General features: G+C 44.7%; 2 protein-coding genes across 4 annotated transcripts in view; one reads left to right on the top strand and one right to left on the bottom strand.

Moving 5' to 3' along the window:
* Positions 1 to 255: 255 nt before the first annotated feature.
* Positions 256 to 4562, bottom strand: sparcl2 (SPARC-like 2; the record flags this gene model as incomplete). The annotated part of the gene is made up of 7 exons (XM_084470219.1): positions 256 to 357; positions 1753 to 1866; positions 2514 to 2671; positions 3057 to 3175; positions 3341 to 3452; positions 3813 to 3885; positions 4500 to 4562. 7 exons carry the CDS (start codon positions 4560 to 4562, stop codon positions 256 to 258), a joined length of 741 nt encoding a protein of 246 aa, XP_084326345.1.
* A 2606-nt stretch (positions 4563 to 7168) lies between these two features.
* The window catches only part of ccser2a (coiled-coil serine-rich protein 2a), a 49784-nt gene continuing 39445 nt past the window's right edge, over positions 7169 to 17507 (top strand). For 2 of the 3 annotated variants that reach the window (XM_084470954.1, XM_084470956.1), the window contains exon 1: positions 14125 to 14219. The gene's annotated coding sequence lies outside the window, so the exon portion shown is untranslated. Of the gene's footprint in view, positions 7264 to 14124; positions 14220 to 17507 lie in introns of those variants that run through there. The other variant, XM_084470955.1, reaches the window with a different exon arrangement.

Below are 17507 nucleotides of genomic sequence, written 5' to 3'. Positions count from 1 at the left end.
AAAAAGAAAATATTAGGCTATAAGGTGACAGAGCACTGGCATTGTGTGTCTCTGGTATCACTCCTTGTCACATGAAGTTCACAAATACTACTCTTCCTATAAATAAAAGCAGAAAAACCGAATCTTTTTTATTTTTATTTCATGATGCAGCAAACAAAAGATGATCTCTGAGCGGTTGTGCCTTTGGAACAGGATGGCATATGGCCATCACGCACGACATGAGATCATTTAACAAAAATAAAAATAGAAATGCCGTCACTCACACATGAAGCGGTGGAACCAGGCCTCGGAGCGGTCCACCAGACAAGATGTCCACTCGGGCAGGGTGACCTTCCTGTTGTGGTTACGGTCACACGACTGCACATACAGCAAAACGCAGCGAGCGCAATGGGAAACCTGCACCACACCGCAGTCTCTCTACATGTTGAGACCGAGACAAACCCATTCACACATTGATATGCACGTACTTCCTAATGCAGGGAACACATGCATGCACATGTCCGCACATGTTCAGGCGTGCACGCGCGCACGCATGCACGCACGCACACACGCACACACACACACACACATACACAAACATGTGTGTGTTTACACAAACACACATACACACACACACATATATATATCTTTATATATATATATAGATATAACTCCACTTCAGCCCGCTATACCTGAAGCTATACTGAAGGGTAGAGCTTCAATTTGTGCTAATCCGAGGGCTGGGGGGGGGGGCAGCACAGCGGGTAATAAACATTATCATTGGTGGGAACGGCTTGACATTGACACTGTCGCTACCACACAGTCCCCCACTTCCACAGGAAAAATCTGTCACTGACATGGGGGAGGGAGGGGGGAGGGAGGGAGGGAGGGGGCGTCGGATGCGGCGGTGTTGGTGGGGAGGCGGGGTGGTGTATGATGATATTGAAAGATGGTGTTTTGTGTGTGAAAGCGATACAGAGAGAGAAGAGGGAGACACGCAAGGCGGGGAGCGACATATAGAGTTATAGAGGGACAGCTGTAGTAGTGGGGAGTGGGGTAGTTACGAGATCTGAGGCGAGGGAGATAAACACAGAGAGAGAGAGAGAGATGAGAGAGAGAGAAAAAAAAGATTGATTGGCGAGGTTGTGAAAGAGAGAAGGGGGGGAGGCAAAAAATAAAAAAAGCAAAGGCAAAGAGAGATTGCGGATGGCGGCAATTTGCGAGAATCAGCTAGGAAGGAGAGATGAAGTGCTTTGGGGAAAGAAAGGAGGACATGATGGAGAGATGGCATGCTGGAGAGAGACAGAGCGAGAGGAGTGGGGGAGGACAACAGGAAGAGGGAAGGGGGGCTGAGGATGAGAGGAGATGGAGGAGGTGCGGAGAGAACTGCATGGTGGGAGGTGTGACATGGTCACAGAGCGCCGTCCCAGGGTGACACATTTAACCCGTTGCGGCTCAGAAACGAGTCAAAGAGCGTCCTATAGCTCGGATGATCACATGTCGTCAGACAGATTGGTTTCACACAAAAGATATGTGGCATCATATTATTTTGCATGAGGTTCATCGTGTCCTCACACTGAAAGCTCAATTCTGATTAAATACAAATAAGCACTCTGAGTGCTTGTTTTTTCACATACTTGCGATGAAATAGCCTACTGGATACATAACTGAAAGACATGCACCCTCTCTCAACTTTGGTGCAACAAAGAGAAGCCTGTGAACCGTGATCATGGTGTTTGGTGTCAGCAGTGTTGTGAATGGAAAAAGGACTGACTGGAAGAACTGTGTGGCGCAGTGTTCCAGAGGCATCTTCTTGTAGCGCAGCTTCTTCAGGTCCCTGCGACTCAGACGACCATCTTTGTTTCTGTCCAACAGGTGGAACCTCCTCTACAGAGAGAGAGAGAGAGAGTGAGAGAGAGAAATTAATAAAGAGAGATAAAGAAATGCTAGTTAAGATGTTTTTTGTATTAATAATTGTCAATACATGGAACATTTTAACATAATAAACAGATAATAAACCTATACATTTATTTTCCTTCATGTAAGGTCAAGGAAACGGGGTCAGGTTGTTTAACGGAGTATTTAGTTACCATTACGTTCACCATCTTATTGAATAATTTAGTGATTATTGACCGTGGCCCATTTATCCAGAGATGTCTTAAAAGCATCTCATCTCATCATCTCTTCAAAACGGCAAACCACGAGGGAAGCAATTTGTCACGTTAAGTTGTCCATATCGACTTCCTCTACTTTTAAAAATCAATGGGACATCTACACGGTTGTACCTACACGACACCGGTGTGGGTGTCCTGTGTCGTCGAAACAATACCCCCCCCCCCAACCTCGGTGGGGTTCTGTTTCACAATAACTTGCGTAAGACTGAGGCCTACAAATGATCCATCTGTACACCTCTGTACAGGTCTTACTCGTGTACAGTTACTTTTAGAATTACAAAACCGCAGCTCGAGTAACGGACACATCATCACAATGACCTGTTTGCTTTGTGGCCGTGTTCTGTTTGAAGCTCTCTCTACCTGTGCGAGCAGTAATCTCTGCCCGTGGCTAATGCAGTTCTGGGGCGGCGCGGCGGCAGGTGCGTAGGACTCCCCCATGCGACTGAGCAGCAGAAACCAGTCCAGGACGCGGTACGGGAACTGGCCAAACTCCTCCTCCGTGCACTCTCCCTTGGGAACTAATACAGAGGGACTGCTACGGGCTTAAGACGCAAACCACTGGCTCTGCTGAGTGCGGTTTGCATGGATGTGTGTGTGTGTGTGTGTGTGTGTGTGTGTGTGTGTGTGTGTGTGTGTGTGTGTTTGAATGCATGCATGTGTGTGTGCAAATCTGTTTGTGCATGTGTGTGTGTGTGTGTGTGTGTGTGTGTGTGTGTGTGTGTGTGTGCGTGTGGTCTGTAGCGTGCGCATGTGTGTGTGTGTGTGTGTGTGTGTGTGTGTGTGTGTGTGTGTGTGTGTGTTTGCATGTATGCATGACGTGTATGTGCATGTGTTTGCATGTGTGCGTGCGTGCGTGTGTGTGTGTGTGTTTGTGTATTGATGATTTTTTTTATTTTTTATTACTAAGACAAGGTCCTTTGTGGGCCGTTTCAGTGCGACGTCTCTTTCGGCAAGCTTCTTTGTGCAAGAGACACTCGCTCCCATAAGTCCTCCCCATGACGCTGCACACTGGCGCCCTCTCTCTGAATAAAAGAGCAAGTACAATGTGTAATTCAATATAGCGTGTATTAATGAAACAAGGTGTTAGACGTGGGTGGTGAGCTTTTCTTTTTGCTTGAAGCTGAACACATGAACTTGCTAAAGTCAAATACAATTGAGTATGCATTTTTTTTTGTGTGCGTGTTTACCGTGGGCAAGAGCGGGGACACACACACTTTGGGATGAGGACGCCGTTATTGCGAACCACCTGACACCAGGACCCTGTTGGACTGTGGCACTTCAGAAGCTCGCACAACTTCTCTGGAACACAACACACACAGGCCCTAGATCAGTTTATCCTTTTTTTATTTATTTATTTTTAATAGTTGCCACGTGTTTGCAGATATGATGAACTAAATTGAACTGCAACTATTCAATTGGCTAAGTAGTTGAGGAAGGTAATAGGCCTACGGCTGCTTTTAGGCGGAGAGCAGAAGAGAGTTTTCAACACTAATCTATGAAAATTGTTTAGAAAATACTGCATATAATGTATCTATTAAGGGGGAGCAATCACAAATGCATTTATTGTTGTAGCCTTACAAAGAGCCATGGAGCAACACAGAGGTTTGGATGTCCTGTATGGATCTGTGTATCTAAGTGATGTAATATGGGACAGTTTACCTGGGTCCACTCTGCCAAGGTACGGTTTCAGGCTGTCCTCTGCCTCTCTCTGCCTACGCTGCGCTCTGCCTCCCTGAGACACACACACGCACACGCACACGCACACACACACACACACACACACACACACACACACACACACACATTCATCACACATTCATCTGTGCCTATATAATCCAAATCCAATGGTCCGTACTGAACCAATAACTGAGTGTGCGTCATTGCCCAGCAATGGTATGCGTGTTTTTATGTTTTCTAAGTGACCCCAGAGCAGTAAGACAAAACATTATCTCACCTCAAAACCCATATGTGAACGCACAACGCTGAAACAAACTAACAGGAATGGTATGCTCCCATTATGAGAACGTCTCCCCCATTTTAAACATACATTATATCGTGGAGCTTTCAAGTCGCCGCCAGACTCACATCTGCTGCTATTAATCCCACTGCAGATCAGAAACAGGTGCCCTGCTGACCCTGAATACTGAAGCCTTCCACCCAAACACCCTCAGCGGTCACAACCAGCCAACACAAAAGACACATTTTGACATGTATTTTTGACATTTATTTAGCTCCCTCAAGCTGAAATCACGCTTTACTCCAATGCTTTTGTTTCCTATTGATAGCATTGTAGTCAAAGCTCAACAGCGGTCACACGGGTCACCATTTGTTAGTCAACATACTCACCAGGACGGTTCCTGTCTGAAGACTCAGCACCAGAACCAAGGGAAGGGTCCAGCTCCGCTTCATGGTCTGAACCAAACAGTCCTTCTGGGCAAGAAGTAGGACAAGAAGGATCGTCTCTGGTCCGCAGGAGTCTATTCTGCATGGGATCGTCGATTAAATCCACCTGTTAGTCACCTGTGAGGAAGAACAGGACAGTTAAACACATTCAGCTTCTGGACGCGGGCAACATTTGAAGGAGCACATCTTTCAACTATATTATTTTCAATATGGAATGCTTTTAGATTAAAGTTGGAAATAGAGGATGGTTGGAAATAGGATCAGCTCTCATTAGTCTAGACGAGTCTAGAGTCTAGAGTCCACCGTGCAGCCTGTCAGTCCAACTCACGCAAGCAGGAACAATGTGGCTCATTGAGTTATACAAAGATAACCGTTTCCATTAGAGAGGAACTGCAGGTTTTGATTACATAGAGTTGCCACTCAGCATCTCACCAAGGAAGTCATTACAGACGGACGCATTACTCTCTATTCCCTTAACTGAACGAAAGAAAAGACATCTTACCAGGAGCTCTCTGGACTCACTTCTGCACTGCTGCCCAGGTCCTTCTTCTGCACGATGACAGCAGACATTCCCCCCTCTCTCTCTCTCTCTCTCTCTCCCTCTCTATGTATTTCTCTCTCTCGCTCTTTCTCTCTGTCTCTCTCTCTCCTGCTCGCTCTCTCTCTCTCCCACTCTATGTATTTCTCTCTCCCTCTCACTATCTCTCTCACCACCTCATATGAGGGTGTATCACTTTTTTTTTTATCAGCATTCTAAGTTTCCTGCCAATAATGTTTCATGCGATCCATCATTTGTTCATTCTTCTTTTATCTGCTCCTCTTCTCCTGCCTTCAGACATGCTTTAACCACCGGTGTTTAGACCTACGCTCTCACAAGTCCTCCTCATACTAACCCTAATACATTTATCTACCTTGTTGATATGGTTACAGTAAGCCGACTTGTTCAATTAAGGGATATGTGTATTAGAATGATGGATGGAAAACCATATTAGTCATCATTCACTTTTCCTACCTGACTGTTATAATAATGACAGATTATACTCTGTATGTGTGTGATATAGTTTGTAACCCACATAAAGCCTTTAGCATATTTAAGCCTATCTTGCCACCAGAAGGCACTAGTAATAATGCAAATGCTGCATACAAAATCATGGTGTTTTGTAATGTAATGTAACCAGAAACATTTTGATTTGCGTTGAGGTGTTTTGGATCATGATAGGTAAAAAAAAACACCAATGTTTTTAAATACTATTTTCTATTTTTTATATTTTTATATTCACGGCCAAAGTAGTCTGTATGGGGAACGAACGCTCCCTGGCGGCCAGATGGGCAGCTTACATTTACCGTGCATTGCAAACATTTCAATCAGCTTTGATTTAGAGAATAAATAAGTAGACATGTGAAATAACGTGAGTTGGATTCAAAGACAACTAGTCTGAAGGCCCTTTTGGTAAAAGGAGAGCGGTCATTTTGTGATGTGAGTTTTAAAAAAACTAAATTATTTTTGGAGTTCTGTATATTACATCAAATATGTGTCTAACGTAGGCTACAATAGTTTGGCCTAGAGTCGTTTTTATTGAACTATTTAATTAAATTGTATGTAGGCTAAGACGCCAGTTTTATTGTTTATCATGCGTATCATTCTCAGTGGACTCATAGTCTGACGTCAGATCAATGAACGGCTGTAAAGCCGGAGTGGGCGGGGCCAAACACTAGCCCCGCCCACGTACGGGGCTAGTTCAAGTATGGCCTAATTCTTCAAAACACTTTTTTACCGTGAACATGTCATAAGAAAATAACATCGCACTTGTACTTATCTTTCACCTTTCAGTTCAGACATTAAACATCAAACACACACACACACACACACACACACACACACACACACACACACACACACACACACACTGAGAGAAAGAGTATCACTTGGCGCCACGCCACGGTCCGAGCTTAGCGACGTGTCCTCCCACTGGACAGGGCGACGCCCACTAGACCTGGCTCCTCCCACTAGACCTGGCTCCTCCCACTGGACCAGGCTGGGCTCATCCCATCCCACTAGACCAGGCTCCTCCCACTGGACCGGGCTCCTCCCACTGGACCTGGCTCCTCCCACTGGACATGGCTCCTCCCACCAGACCGGGGCTACTCCTCCGCGCGCTCCGCCTCCCCTGACCCGACCAGAGGATACTGGAATGACGCGAACCACCACGCAGCCAGCCTCTACTCAGCAGGGAGGATTAGTAGTACACACACACACACACACACACACACACACAACGGCCAACAACGACTTTACACACCGATTCTTAGGTCGTCGGTCTATGTCGTCGGTGAGTCCCGCTGCTGGATAACGAACGAGCGCGTTCTCCAACACCGTGAGAAGAAGAACTACCACTTGTGTGAAGCGCAGCTGTGTGTGTGTGTTGTCCTGACTCATGTCGTGAAGTGATGATACTGGCTGGCTGGCTGGGGTCCTTTCTTTCTTTTTTTTTTTTTTTTTTAACAAACATTGAGAAACTTGGTCGTTAAACACTCACTTCTCCCCGCTGTCTACTTTCTCGTTCGCTTTGCCGCTTTGAGGACGAGGTTAGACCCTGACGTCTCACAGGTTTGACCTGGAGACAGCTGGGCCCAGACTTGTTGGTGTCTGTGCTGGCAGTCATACACAAGGCAGCACCACCCATGGCGTAACCTCGTCATCCTCCAGGTAAGAGCACCAACGACTCACGTTATGACGTTATGATGGTGTAGTGGCATGAAGATGATCCCATGTCGTATGGTACGTTACGTTGTTCATTCTGCGACTACTGTAGCTGTGCTAAAGCTAACCAACATGTCATGCGAAATGTTGTCAAAGTGTCATGTAGCATAGCCTACGTTTAATGCGCTCTACTATTCTGTGACGTATCGATAGTAAGATCTGCTGATGTCAACGATGTCACTTAATAATAACCGAGCACAATATGTATTGTGCTCAGGATACAATATGTTCAATATGTTTAACAGTAGTACCACCCTCCCTCTCTGCAAGGATGTCAACACAAAAGTTGGGGTGATGGGCATGACAAGGCTTTTTTTTTTTTTTTTTAATTAACATGTTGAGAGTTTTCTGAGGGTTGGAGACATATTATGTAACATCAATCTGACACTCAAAAATATCCCCCTATTATTACACGTAATAATAACCTAATTGGATTCTATGCAACACAAAACCATGACGACATCGATGATACACGCATCATCACTACACACACATCTGCTGCACAGACACAACGTTCTGCACATTATCTATTGGCTATGAACGTCGAAAACTATTATAGCACGCCGTGTCCCTATTGGCTGCACTCGTCTGTTGTCAGTTGTTTCATAGGCCTGTCCGGTGACATATCAGGCTGCAACAGACTGAGACGCGGTGCACAGAGGCGGTGTGCACATGCCTCTGGCATCAACACCCCGTTATACATTAGGACAGGGCATTCCTCGGAGGCTGACGGAGCTGCCTATACACTAGCACCATGCTTTCTAGCACGACACTTCCACGTGGGCTTGATGAGATTCACTCTCTTACACACGTGTGAGTGTGTGTGTGTGTGTGAGTGTGTTTGTGGTGTGTGTGTGTGTGTGTGTGTGTGTGTGTGTGTGTGTGTGTGTGTGTGTGTGGTCATACACACACACCAACACACACCAACAACCAACGGTGCTACACCTGTTAGTGCGGCCTCTGACGGCTGGCTGTGTTTACGATACAATCCCAGCCAGCGACAGCTGAGTGACGCCACTGTGGGTCTCCCTGAAGACCCCCCAAATCGCATTTAGCATGTAAGCGGTTTCCTTTACATTTTGGACTGTGTGTGTGTGTGTGTGTGTGTGTGTGTGTGTGTGTGTGTGTGTGTGTGTGTGTGTGTGTGTGTGTGTGTGTGTGTATGTGCCTCTCTGTTTTCTTGTGTCAGCTTTTGCCATTAATTATTCTGACTTGAAATCTGACCATGCTAGGAGCCAGGAGGTCTACAGGACGAGGAGAATGTGTGTGTGTGTGTGCGTGTGTGCGTGTGCGTGTGTGTGTCTGTGCTGATGTGAGGGAGACGTGTGTGAGTTCATCGTGTGTGTGTGTGTGTCTTGAAGGCCTAGTATTAATTCAAAGGAGCTAAGATAAGTTGGCCCTGAAGACGCACCAGCCTTGTGGATGAGATGTTGAAATGCACAATACCTACAAAGATTGTGGCGAGATTAATGGAGGCAGGAGTCATCAGAGACTGGTGGGGATTGATTACATACAATATATATGCAGTGTGCCTCATCAGAAATGGGAGCTTTGTGTGACTGCCACTGCCAATGTGTGTGTGTTTGACACGAGAAAGTACTTACGTTGTTGCAAATCCGGCTGACACACATGTGTGTGTCTGTGGTTGTATTGCAGTGATGTTAGTGAGTGCACATGTGTACTCGTGTGTTGTAGTGTAAGCGGTGTATACCACAGGATTACAGCGGTCACGGCACATGCTTTCATGTGTGTGCATGTGTGGCGACGGGATGAGGCAACAGGAGCTGATGTTATTTTCACTGTACGCGGCCTATCATTAGAGCTATTATTAGACTCTGAGTCGCAGCCTGGTGTTCCCCCCCCTGTAGAGACTAAACCGTTGGACCTGGCTGTGTGGTACGTAACGCGTCAGTGTGTCGCTGTGAAGGCATGGTCTCCATGTGTTAGACGAACACATGATTTAGTGAGGTATTTTAGTAACGTCTTGTTCTTGCGATATTGAAAGTATACCGCTATTTCCAGCTTGTTGTTTGTAACCTATATCATAATGATCTGAGTTCTGTTGAGACTGACAAGCAGACATTACAGTATGAGTAGATTTAGGATCTCAGACCAGGATCCAGTGTGTGTGTGTGTGTGTCACTTTCAAACAATAATTTCCACTTGTTATTTGTGGAAAGGGGAAAGATCTACTTCCCTTTCCATGTATCGCTATGTAGTGATCCCAAGACGTAAATACGACTTATGGGGAATATTATGTACTGAGTCCAGATGCTTCTCCGTCTTCAGTAGAGAACTACATTTAATAAAATGTATTTTTGTTTGCCAATGATGTTCTCTCCTTGGTCAATTGGTATCAACTGTTTCCAATGTCGTGAACATGCCATACATGCTACAACTCTTAACATGGACAAATTCCAAAGTTAGTGTAGTGTTGGTGCATTACTATTACTGTATCATAAAGATCCACTCCATTTTGCTGTGGCTGACTGTCATGCCTAGTTGTGACCAAATGAGGTGAACTACACATATTAGTCGATGGCCGGCACACAGCAATTCCTAAAAGTTTAAAATAAGGAGAGGATTTTGGATTTGGTCAACACGAAAGCCCTTCTGTTGTTCGTACAGTGGGTTACTCAGCGTTCACACAGGTGTGAGGACCACAGTGCAGTTCAAGAGTACAATGTATTGCACTACAGGATGAGATATATCCACATTATATTCCCATTACTTATCTAGACACTGGGTTATTGGTAGCAGTGTATGGTTCAACAAGGTGTTGGTCTTTGTAGATAAGGTGTGTTTGTTGCTTGTTGGAACGTTGCTTTAGGAACCACTTTCTAACCTTTAGTTTAGGAGTCATGCATTTAAGTCATGTTTTTGGATATGTTGCATCATATTGGACCATAAAATACTTTATGATGACTTTATGATCCTGTTTTTATTAGGGTTTTGTCTCGGGATATGTCTATTACTGCTATTCAAAGCTCTGTATATTTGGTGACGCCTGTGCCAGGCGTATTGTCAGAGTTATAAATATGTTAAGTTTGTTTTAGTTTACCAACTACACTAGTATGAATTAAGGAATGGAATGGTGGCCGTGGCACACAAGAAGAAAGTTCACGCAAAAGGACTGCTCAATTCATAGACGTCACACACCTGCATGCAAATGCTATTCAAATCACTCAATGCAACACTGGCCTTCAGGGAAATTTGACATGACAATGGGCCTCTCTTTTCAAACCGGGGGAGTGTCATTATACTAGAGATGATAGTACATGGGTGTGGTGTCAGGAAGAAAAAATCAAACTGTGCCCGCCTCTTGGATGTTGTACAATCATCCTAGATTGATTCCTGCTGACATGTCTGTTAAAGCTGGATCGTTTGAACGCCTGTCTACATTTGACAAGCCATTATAACACAATTACCTTCGAGTTGAGTCGATAAACAATTTCCTTGCCAATTACTATCGAATCGGCCTCCATACGGCTTTAAGTAGCACATTTAAAGATGCAGGTATAGGAATGGAAGCTCAAAGGCTACACAAAGGCATGGCACGTTCCGCTGTGCTTTGTTTACCATTGCCATTTATGAGTGTATGAACCGATAATTATGCTGCCAAACAAACGTAATGATAGTAATGATGTTTTTCTATTCTTGTTAAAGAACTGTGTGAAGTGTGTACTGCAAATAAGAGGTCAATGGAAATGGAATGGGCTCAGACTATTGTGAGAAAAATACACAATTGAATACCATGAATTGTAGAAATAATAAACATTGTTATTACTTCCAAATTGTTAAATGAATGAATAGCTTTTTGACACATCTCTCTCTCTCTCTTTATCACCACTGGCCAGCAGACCCTGTGTTACACCCAGCGTGTGTCACTTGAATTGGGCTGATGACTCACTTGACAATCCCAGTTTATCTAGGGAAATCAAAGCATTTGCCACGTCAGCAGTGCAATGGAGAAATAAGTCTGATCCATGTGCTGTAGTCTGAATACTGTTAAGTAAGAGTATGTAATTGTCGGGAAGGGCAAGTAACAGCATTGTTGGAGTGCAAGTGATGTCATTGTTGGAAAGAGCAGAGGATGTCATTGTTGTGTTTGAAAAGGAATCACAGTCTAGACTACTAAAATGACAATGATCCATGAACTTGGTATTTGTTCCATGCGTGTATTCTCTTGGTTTTGCGCAGTGGTGTGTGCATGCATCGCTTATCATTTTAGGTTGCTGTTGTGTTCTATTTCCATGAGCTTTTGTATGTTTTTGAGTGCATGTTGGTCTGTGTTTGTTTGACAATCGGGTATTGGACTATTTTATGGATTAAATGGAAGACACCTTAGATATTAATTACCAAGAACAGCACATGAGAGGATTTCTTCTTAGAGGATTTTCATCATCACAGACTAGAGATTAATCACAAAAGACCCAATTGGTTTGGAATAAATGTATGGAATAAGTAGGTCATGATGACTGAGGACACACCAGTGCTGGCCCTTGAGGTTTGATATTAGTATGGTTCTGTAAGAGGATTGCATAAGTATGATGGTAATCTGCACGGGATCTAAGCCTTAAGAATGTAAGCGGTCATCTGATCGGGATACTGGTCCGATGTCCGATGTCCGAGTCCCGTGTATGTATTTATGAGATCTTATGGATAAGTTAACTGGCTTATCAAAAGAAACATTGTAGTAGGGAGTTCCTGATACATGATAACATTAAATGAGGTGTTTTCCTCAGGGTATTCCCTGCCTGTGTTTTCATTGTGGTATCTGTCACAGAGTCTGTGGATGCACAATGTGCTAGGGGGTGGTAGATACAGTGCATCTGTTTTTAGATGGGGATACGCTATTTGATAGCAGGTTAGATGGCTTGTTGCCTCAATTTCCCGTCTCTCTTGTAACAATTGTATGGGCTCGTCCACTACAGAGCCTGGAGGAAGATCCTAACAGTATGGGCCAATCACAAGTCAGCGGTGGTTGTATAGTCATAGCAGCCATTCATAATGTCTCCTGTGGATTTTGTATTAAGCGACTAATACAAAAGTAGATGGTATGATGTTTTACTCTACCCCCTCCCAGATTTGATTTGGAACGATTTGAATGGATTGTTTGACAGTGTCAAACATGTGACAGTGATTGACATGTCTGCTGTTGCCAGGAAACGCTTATCAGCCTTGCCAGGGCCAATGCCAAGATGGAAATGATAGGGACTGTCAAATGCACAGCAGTATGCGTCTAAGACACTGGTTCATGCCAAGATCGTGTGACCCATGGAGAGTGACAAGGCTGTCAGTGCGTGTGCACACACACGCACACGCGCACACACACACACACACACACACACACACACACACACACACACACACACACACACACACACACACACACACACACACACACACACACACACACACACACACACACACACACACTAGAGGAAATGGCAGGTGCAAAAATGGGTGTGGAATCAGGCAAGTAATGTTATTAAGATAATGGAAGTCTGAAATCTGAGATGCTTTAGGGATAAACCAATGTAATTGACCAGATTTGCAGCCCTGCCTACGTTCTCCTTTTCTCCCAATTAGGAAATTACAATGCCCCACAGATTACAGGAAAAAAGAAGATTGCAAATTACAGGAAGAAAATGGAAGCTTTGCAAGAAATTGCAAGTAAAAATTGCGAGAAACTGAATAAATTTATGCTGGATATGTGTTTTCTCAATGCTGGCTTCATTGATATTAAACAATCTGTTTTTGTGAGATTTCTAGGCTAGGCAAGGCAACTTTATTTACATAGCGCATTTCATACACGAGGCAGACTCAAAGTGCTTCAGTTCACATAGAAATAATAAAATAAAATTAATAGTATTGTTTAGGTCTCTGTCCTCCTTTCTTCTCTCCCCACATTATTATTTCTTCATACAACTCATATTGTAAAGGCAACTGTAGGGTTAACCCTTGGCCAGGGACTGATAGGAGGTCATTGTATGGACATACAGAGAAGCTCAGGGAGTCCATTATTCACTACTGTGCAAAGTTTTAGGTGCAATATCTCAATTCTGGAATTGAACACACATAAATCACCATAATGATACAGATCCTTATTTACCTGTCTGCCTGTCTGATACGTGGTGCAGGTTCGTGAACAGGCGATATTGAGCTTATATGGCAGATATTTTTTACACCTCTGCCAAGCATCCAATCTGAAGGGGATGTATAATTCATCTTCCAAAGAACAAAGAACCAACAGATTAATAATGTATCTTTGTAATCACTTCTCTACTCTCATTTAATCCTGTGATATATCTTTTCGGACTCCTTGATTCTGGTTTAATTATTGTTGTTTGTAAAGTCTTGTTAGCAATTAATTGGTCCAGTTTTGCCCTTATATCCTTTGTGCTGAGTGTTATTCTACCATTACCTCCGTTTCATATTTCAATAGATTTGGTTTCCCATGAATCCCTTCCTGAATACATAAAAGCTATCGTATTGAGGTTGAGTGCTGCGACCGTTTGAAGACTCTCTGACTCTCACTTGCATGGGAACACTCTCTTTATCACCCTTTAACTTGGGCTGCACTCTCTGGAGGAGCTCTATTAAATATTAAAAGGGTGGGATGTTTGAACCTCCCACTCACCCACAAGAGCACATCACACCAATCACACTGCACGTAGAACCACCAATCACAGCTGCCTTCACCCACACAGGAGGCAGACTGAGCAATCACCATCTGAATAGAGATCAACCTTCCGGTTTCCTGTCCTCTGGCTTCTACAGAGTAAGAGCTGCACGGTAACATAATGCTGTGAGACTTTAGTGATATTAAGTAACCCTTCAGCAGGAAATGGGTTTCTGAGGAGGCTCAGTGTGGTTGGCCCGTGCACACTGCTTAACCGGTAAGGTTGCACGTCTTCTCTTTGAGTGGCTATGATACTTTTTAATATCCAAAACAACGTCAAGATTGTGTGTGTGTGTGTGTGTGTGTGTGTGTGTGTGTGTGTGTGTGTGTGCGTCTGTCTGTCTGTGTCTGATATCGCACATGTCTATTTGAATGAGTTACGGTCATGTGGATGTCTTGCGGTCCTCTCATCTTGTGTGTCCGTGTGCCCGGCCCACCCATCTGTCTGTTCATCTGTCCTCAATGTGATTTACAACTGCGCTTCAATTCCTTCTTCTTGGATTCGCACCACTTAGCCACTTTTTTGCATTGCCTCTGCATTTAGTTCCCACTCTCGCTCAATACACATTAGCTTAGTGTCTTTATTGGCCGAGCTTCCCAGCAGTCTCATCCTGTTAGCTTCTGGCTTAGTGCCTGTGGTATATCTCTGCCCTCGGGGGTTATGATGCTGTGACGCATCACTGCCCTGTCCTCAAATGACCCCCAGTTACAGCCCTTTATGAGACTCAGGGATTAATAGATCAATACACAGAGAATGGGGTCTGTGACATTCTGGGATGTCTTCTCAGACAGGTGGCATGGCAAGCAGTAAGGGTTTAATTGACTTTAGTATGATATAAGTATTAGTATGAATTTTGTATGATATATTTAAATAGCACGTTTTGACATGAGTCCTAAAACACATTTTTCACAGTGGTTCCAGTTCTGTTATTCGGGGGGGGGGGGGTGCTTTAAATGGGTGTGCCCGGGCCAACCCGGATGGATGTCTTATCTGTGTGCTCTGATGACGGGGCACTCAGGGTTATCGATCAGCTGAGGGGATAGACTGGTCTGCAGTCTGCAGCGAGGGCAGGAGTCACACCGCTTGGCTGCCCCGCCTGTCCATCACACCGGGATTGTGTATGAGAGAGAGAGAGAGAGAGAGAGAGAGAGAGAGAGAGAGAGAGAGAGAGAGAGAGAGAGAGATGGAATGGAGAGGGATGGATGAAAAACAATGGGTTAGTTTGATGGAGCTGCCCTGTAAGCTCTGCCAAGGACCAATTGATGCCGTAGGGATGATAATCTACTGTAGTTTGAGCCGACCAGTCACTCCTACTTCTCTCCATCCCTCCATCTTTAGCTGATGTAATTTCCTTTTTGGGCGGGTGGGGACAAACTCTTCACCACAGCCGAAATATATGCTGTTTATTCTTGACATTCAATGTGATTCATGGGCTTTATGATTTTTATTTCGATTTTTTTATTAAACCTGTTGGGTATGGATGGAATGCAAATGCTTTCTGAGTTGCTTCAAACCTTTTTCTACTGTTGACATTTAAAGTTGCTTACCGCCGGAATAAGTCAGTTTTCACTGCTACTATTAAACATCTAAAAAGGTCTGTGCCTTCATGCAAAGTATCTTCCAAGTGTCTAAAAGGTCTAATAATGTATTACTTTAAATGTGAATCAGGCTAGAAGTCAAATAGTCTTGTAGCCCTATACTCGCTATTATGTTACATGCATTCCAAACCTACACTCTGTGGTGGGCATGTGTCATTGATATAATAATAAATAACTTACATATACTTCCTCAAAGTCACTCTCACCTGCCCCAGTTTGAAACTCTTCCGGACTCAGGCCTAGTGAAGTCTTGAGTGTTGGTCCACACTTCCTCCCATCATGCCCTGTGTTGAGAGATGATCCAGAGCCCTCCCGATGACAGGAAGTGGTGATTTGTGCTGGGATGCGAGCTGGCTCACTGGGCCAGGGGTGTGAAATGGAGAGTAATGTATTGGTGGGGGGGGGGAAATGCATCGCTCAAGCGTAGCCTGACTGACCCAAAAGATCAGAGCCCAAAGGGATGTCAAATGCTATCTGCATTCATTTGCCTCTAAAGAATGAAAGATCTCAGTCTGCCTGCTGCCTGGTTTTCTCTCTCTCTCTCTCTCTCTCTCTCTCTCTCTCGCTCTTTCTCTCGCATGCTTGCTCGCTCTCTCTCGCACGCTTGCTCTCTCTCTCTTCTTTGCACATTCACATACCTGTGTCAGCGAGAAAGTGAAAATCTCACCACACCTTTATCACCATATCAGCTGGGTTCGCTGGTGTACAGATGGAATGAAAACCTGTCTGTGATTTATGTTCTTTGTGAAAGTCGTCCGGCCAGGTGCCAACTTAGTCTCTGTCCTCTGGGCTGGCTGGAAGGAAGAGTCAGAGAGGGAACATGGTGTGCTCGCTTCTTCATGTCTCTATAGACTCTATAGGCTAACATCTCATGCCCACTATGCCCACCGCTGAGTGGAAACAGCTGCAGAAGAAACCAGTGGAGGGTTTGTCTCTGTACACCCCAGCCAGCTGGACCCTTTGTGCTCACTGTACCTTCTGTCATCTTCAGCCTCCTCTCTCTCTCTCTCTCTCTCTCTCTCTCTCTCTCTCTCTCTCTCTCTCTCTCTCTCTCTCTCTCTCTCTCTCTCTCATTTGAGTGTTTATGTTCCTTATTTCCGTTAGACACAACCACTATTTGAGTGCACTGATCGTTTTTCGATGAATGAGCCATGGTAGTTTGCAGGTATGTGGGTGTTTTCTTCAGGTTACATTTGATTTCCTTGGGGAGGCTTGCCATGCTTTCTTTTCTACAATAGTACCCTGTACTGTTTGAGATGTGTCTCAACCAGAGAACCCACGTGGACACACAGTAAGGCGTTCTGCCAGGACCATTCATTCTTCTGAGCAGAGATCCATGATTTTGAAATGAATGGTGAAATGACGAATGTTGAAATAATACACGTGACTATTCATTATTTATTATATTTATTACTATTTCCTAGATGGCCAATCTATGAAACGGTGTGCAAAAATTAGATAGATTAGTAGCCTAACATTCATCTGCTTTATTGACCACACCACTTATCACGTGACCACACCACTGTGACATTAAATATCATTAGGTAATAAACCTCTTGACAGACAACCCTGTTTGTGTGAACAGCGTGAGCGATGCGACCTCGCCTCTGAGGCCCACATAACGAGGCAGCAGATCCACCCGGCCACCTCTCCCCGCCTCGAGTACAGCGATGCATAACCCTTCCACCTGTAAGTAGGGGGATGGCGGAGGCCACCTGCACTGCTGATCCTGTGTAATCACCAAACGGTTTCACTTGTGGTCTCACTCGAGCGCAGATGAAAGCTGACCCCTGGTACAGGCTCGGGTTTTACGGCGGCCTCGTTGAGAGACGTTAATGAACAATGCCATGGGGCCGGGGGGGGGGAGGGGCTGAGCCTCATGAACGGTGGACAGATGGCCACCCTG

This window comes from Micromesistius poutassou (genome assembly GCF_964030765.1).
Source record: "Micromesistius poutassou genome assembly, chromosome: 7".
Taxonomy (NCBI): domain Eukaryota; kingdom Metazoa; phylum Chordata; class Actinopteri; order Gadiformes; family Gadidae; genus Micromesistius; species Micromesistius poutassou.
Note: the sequence above shows the minus strand (reverse complement) of the source record. Positions and strands in the feature narration are given on the sequence as shown.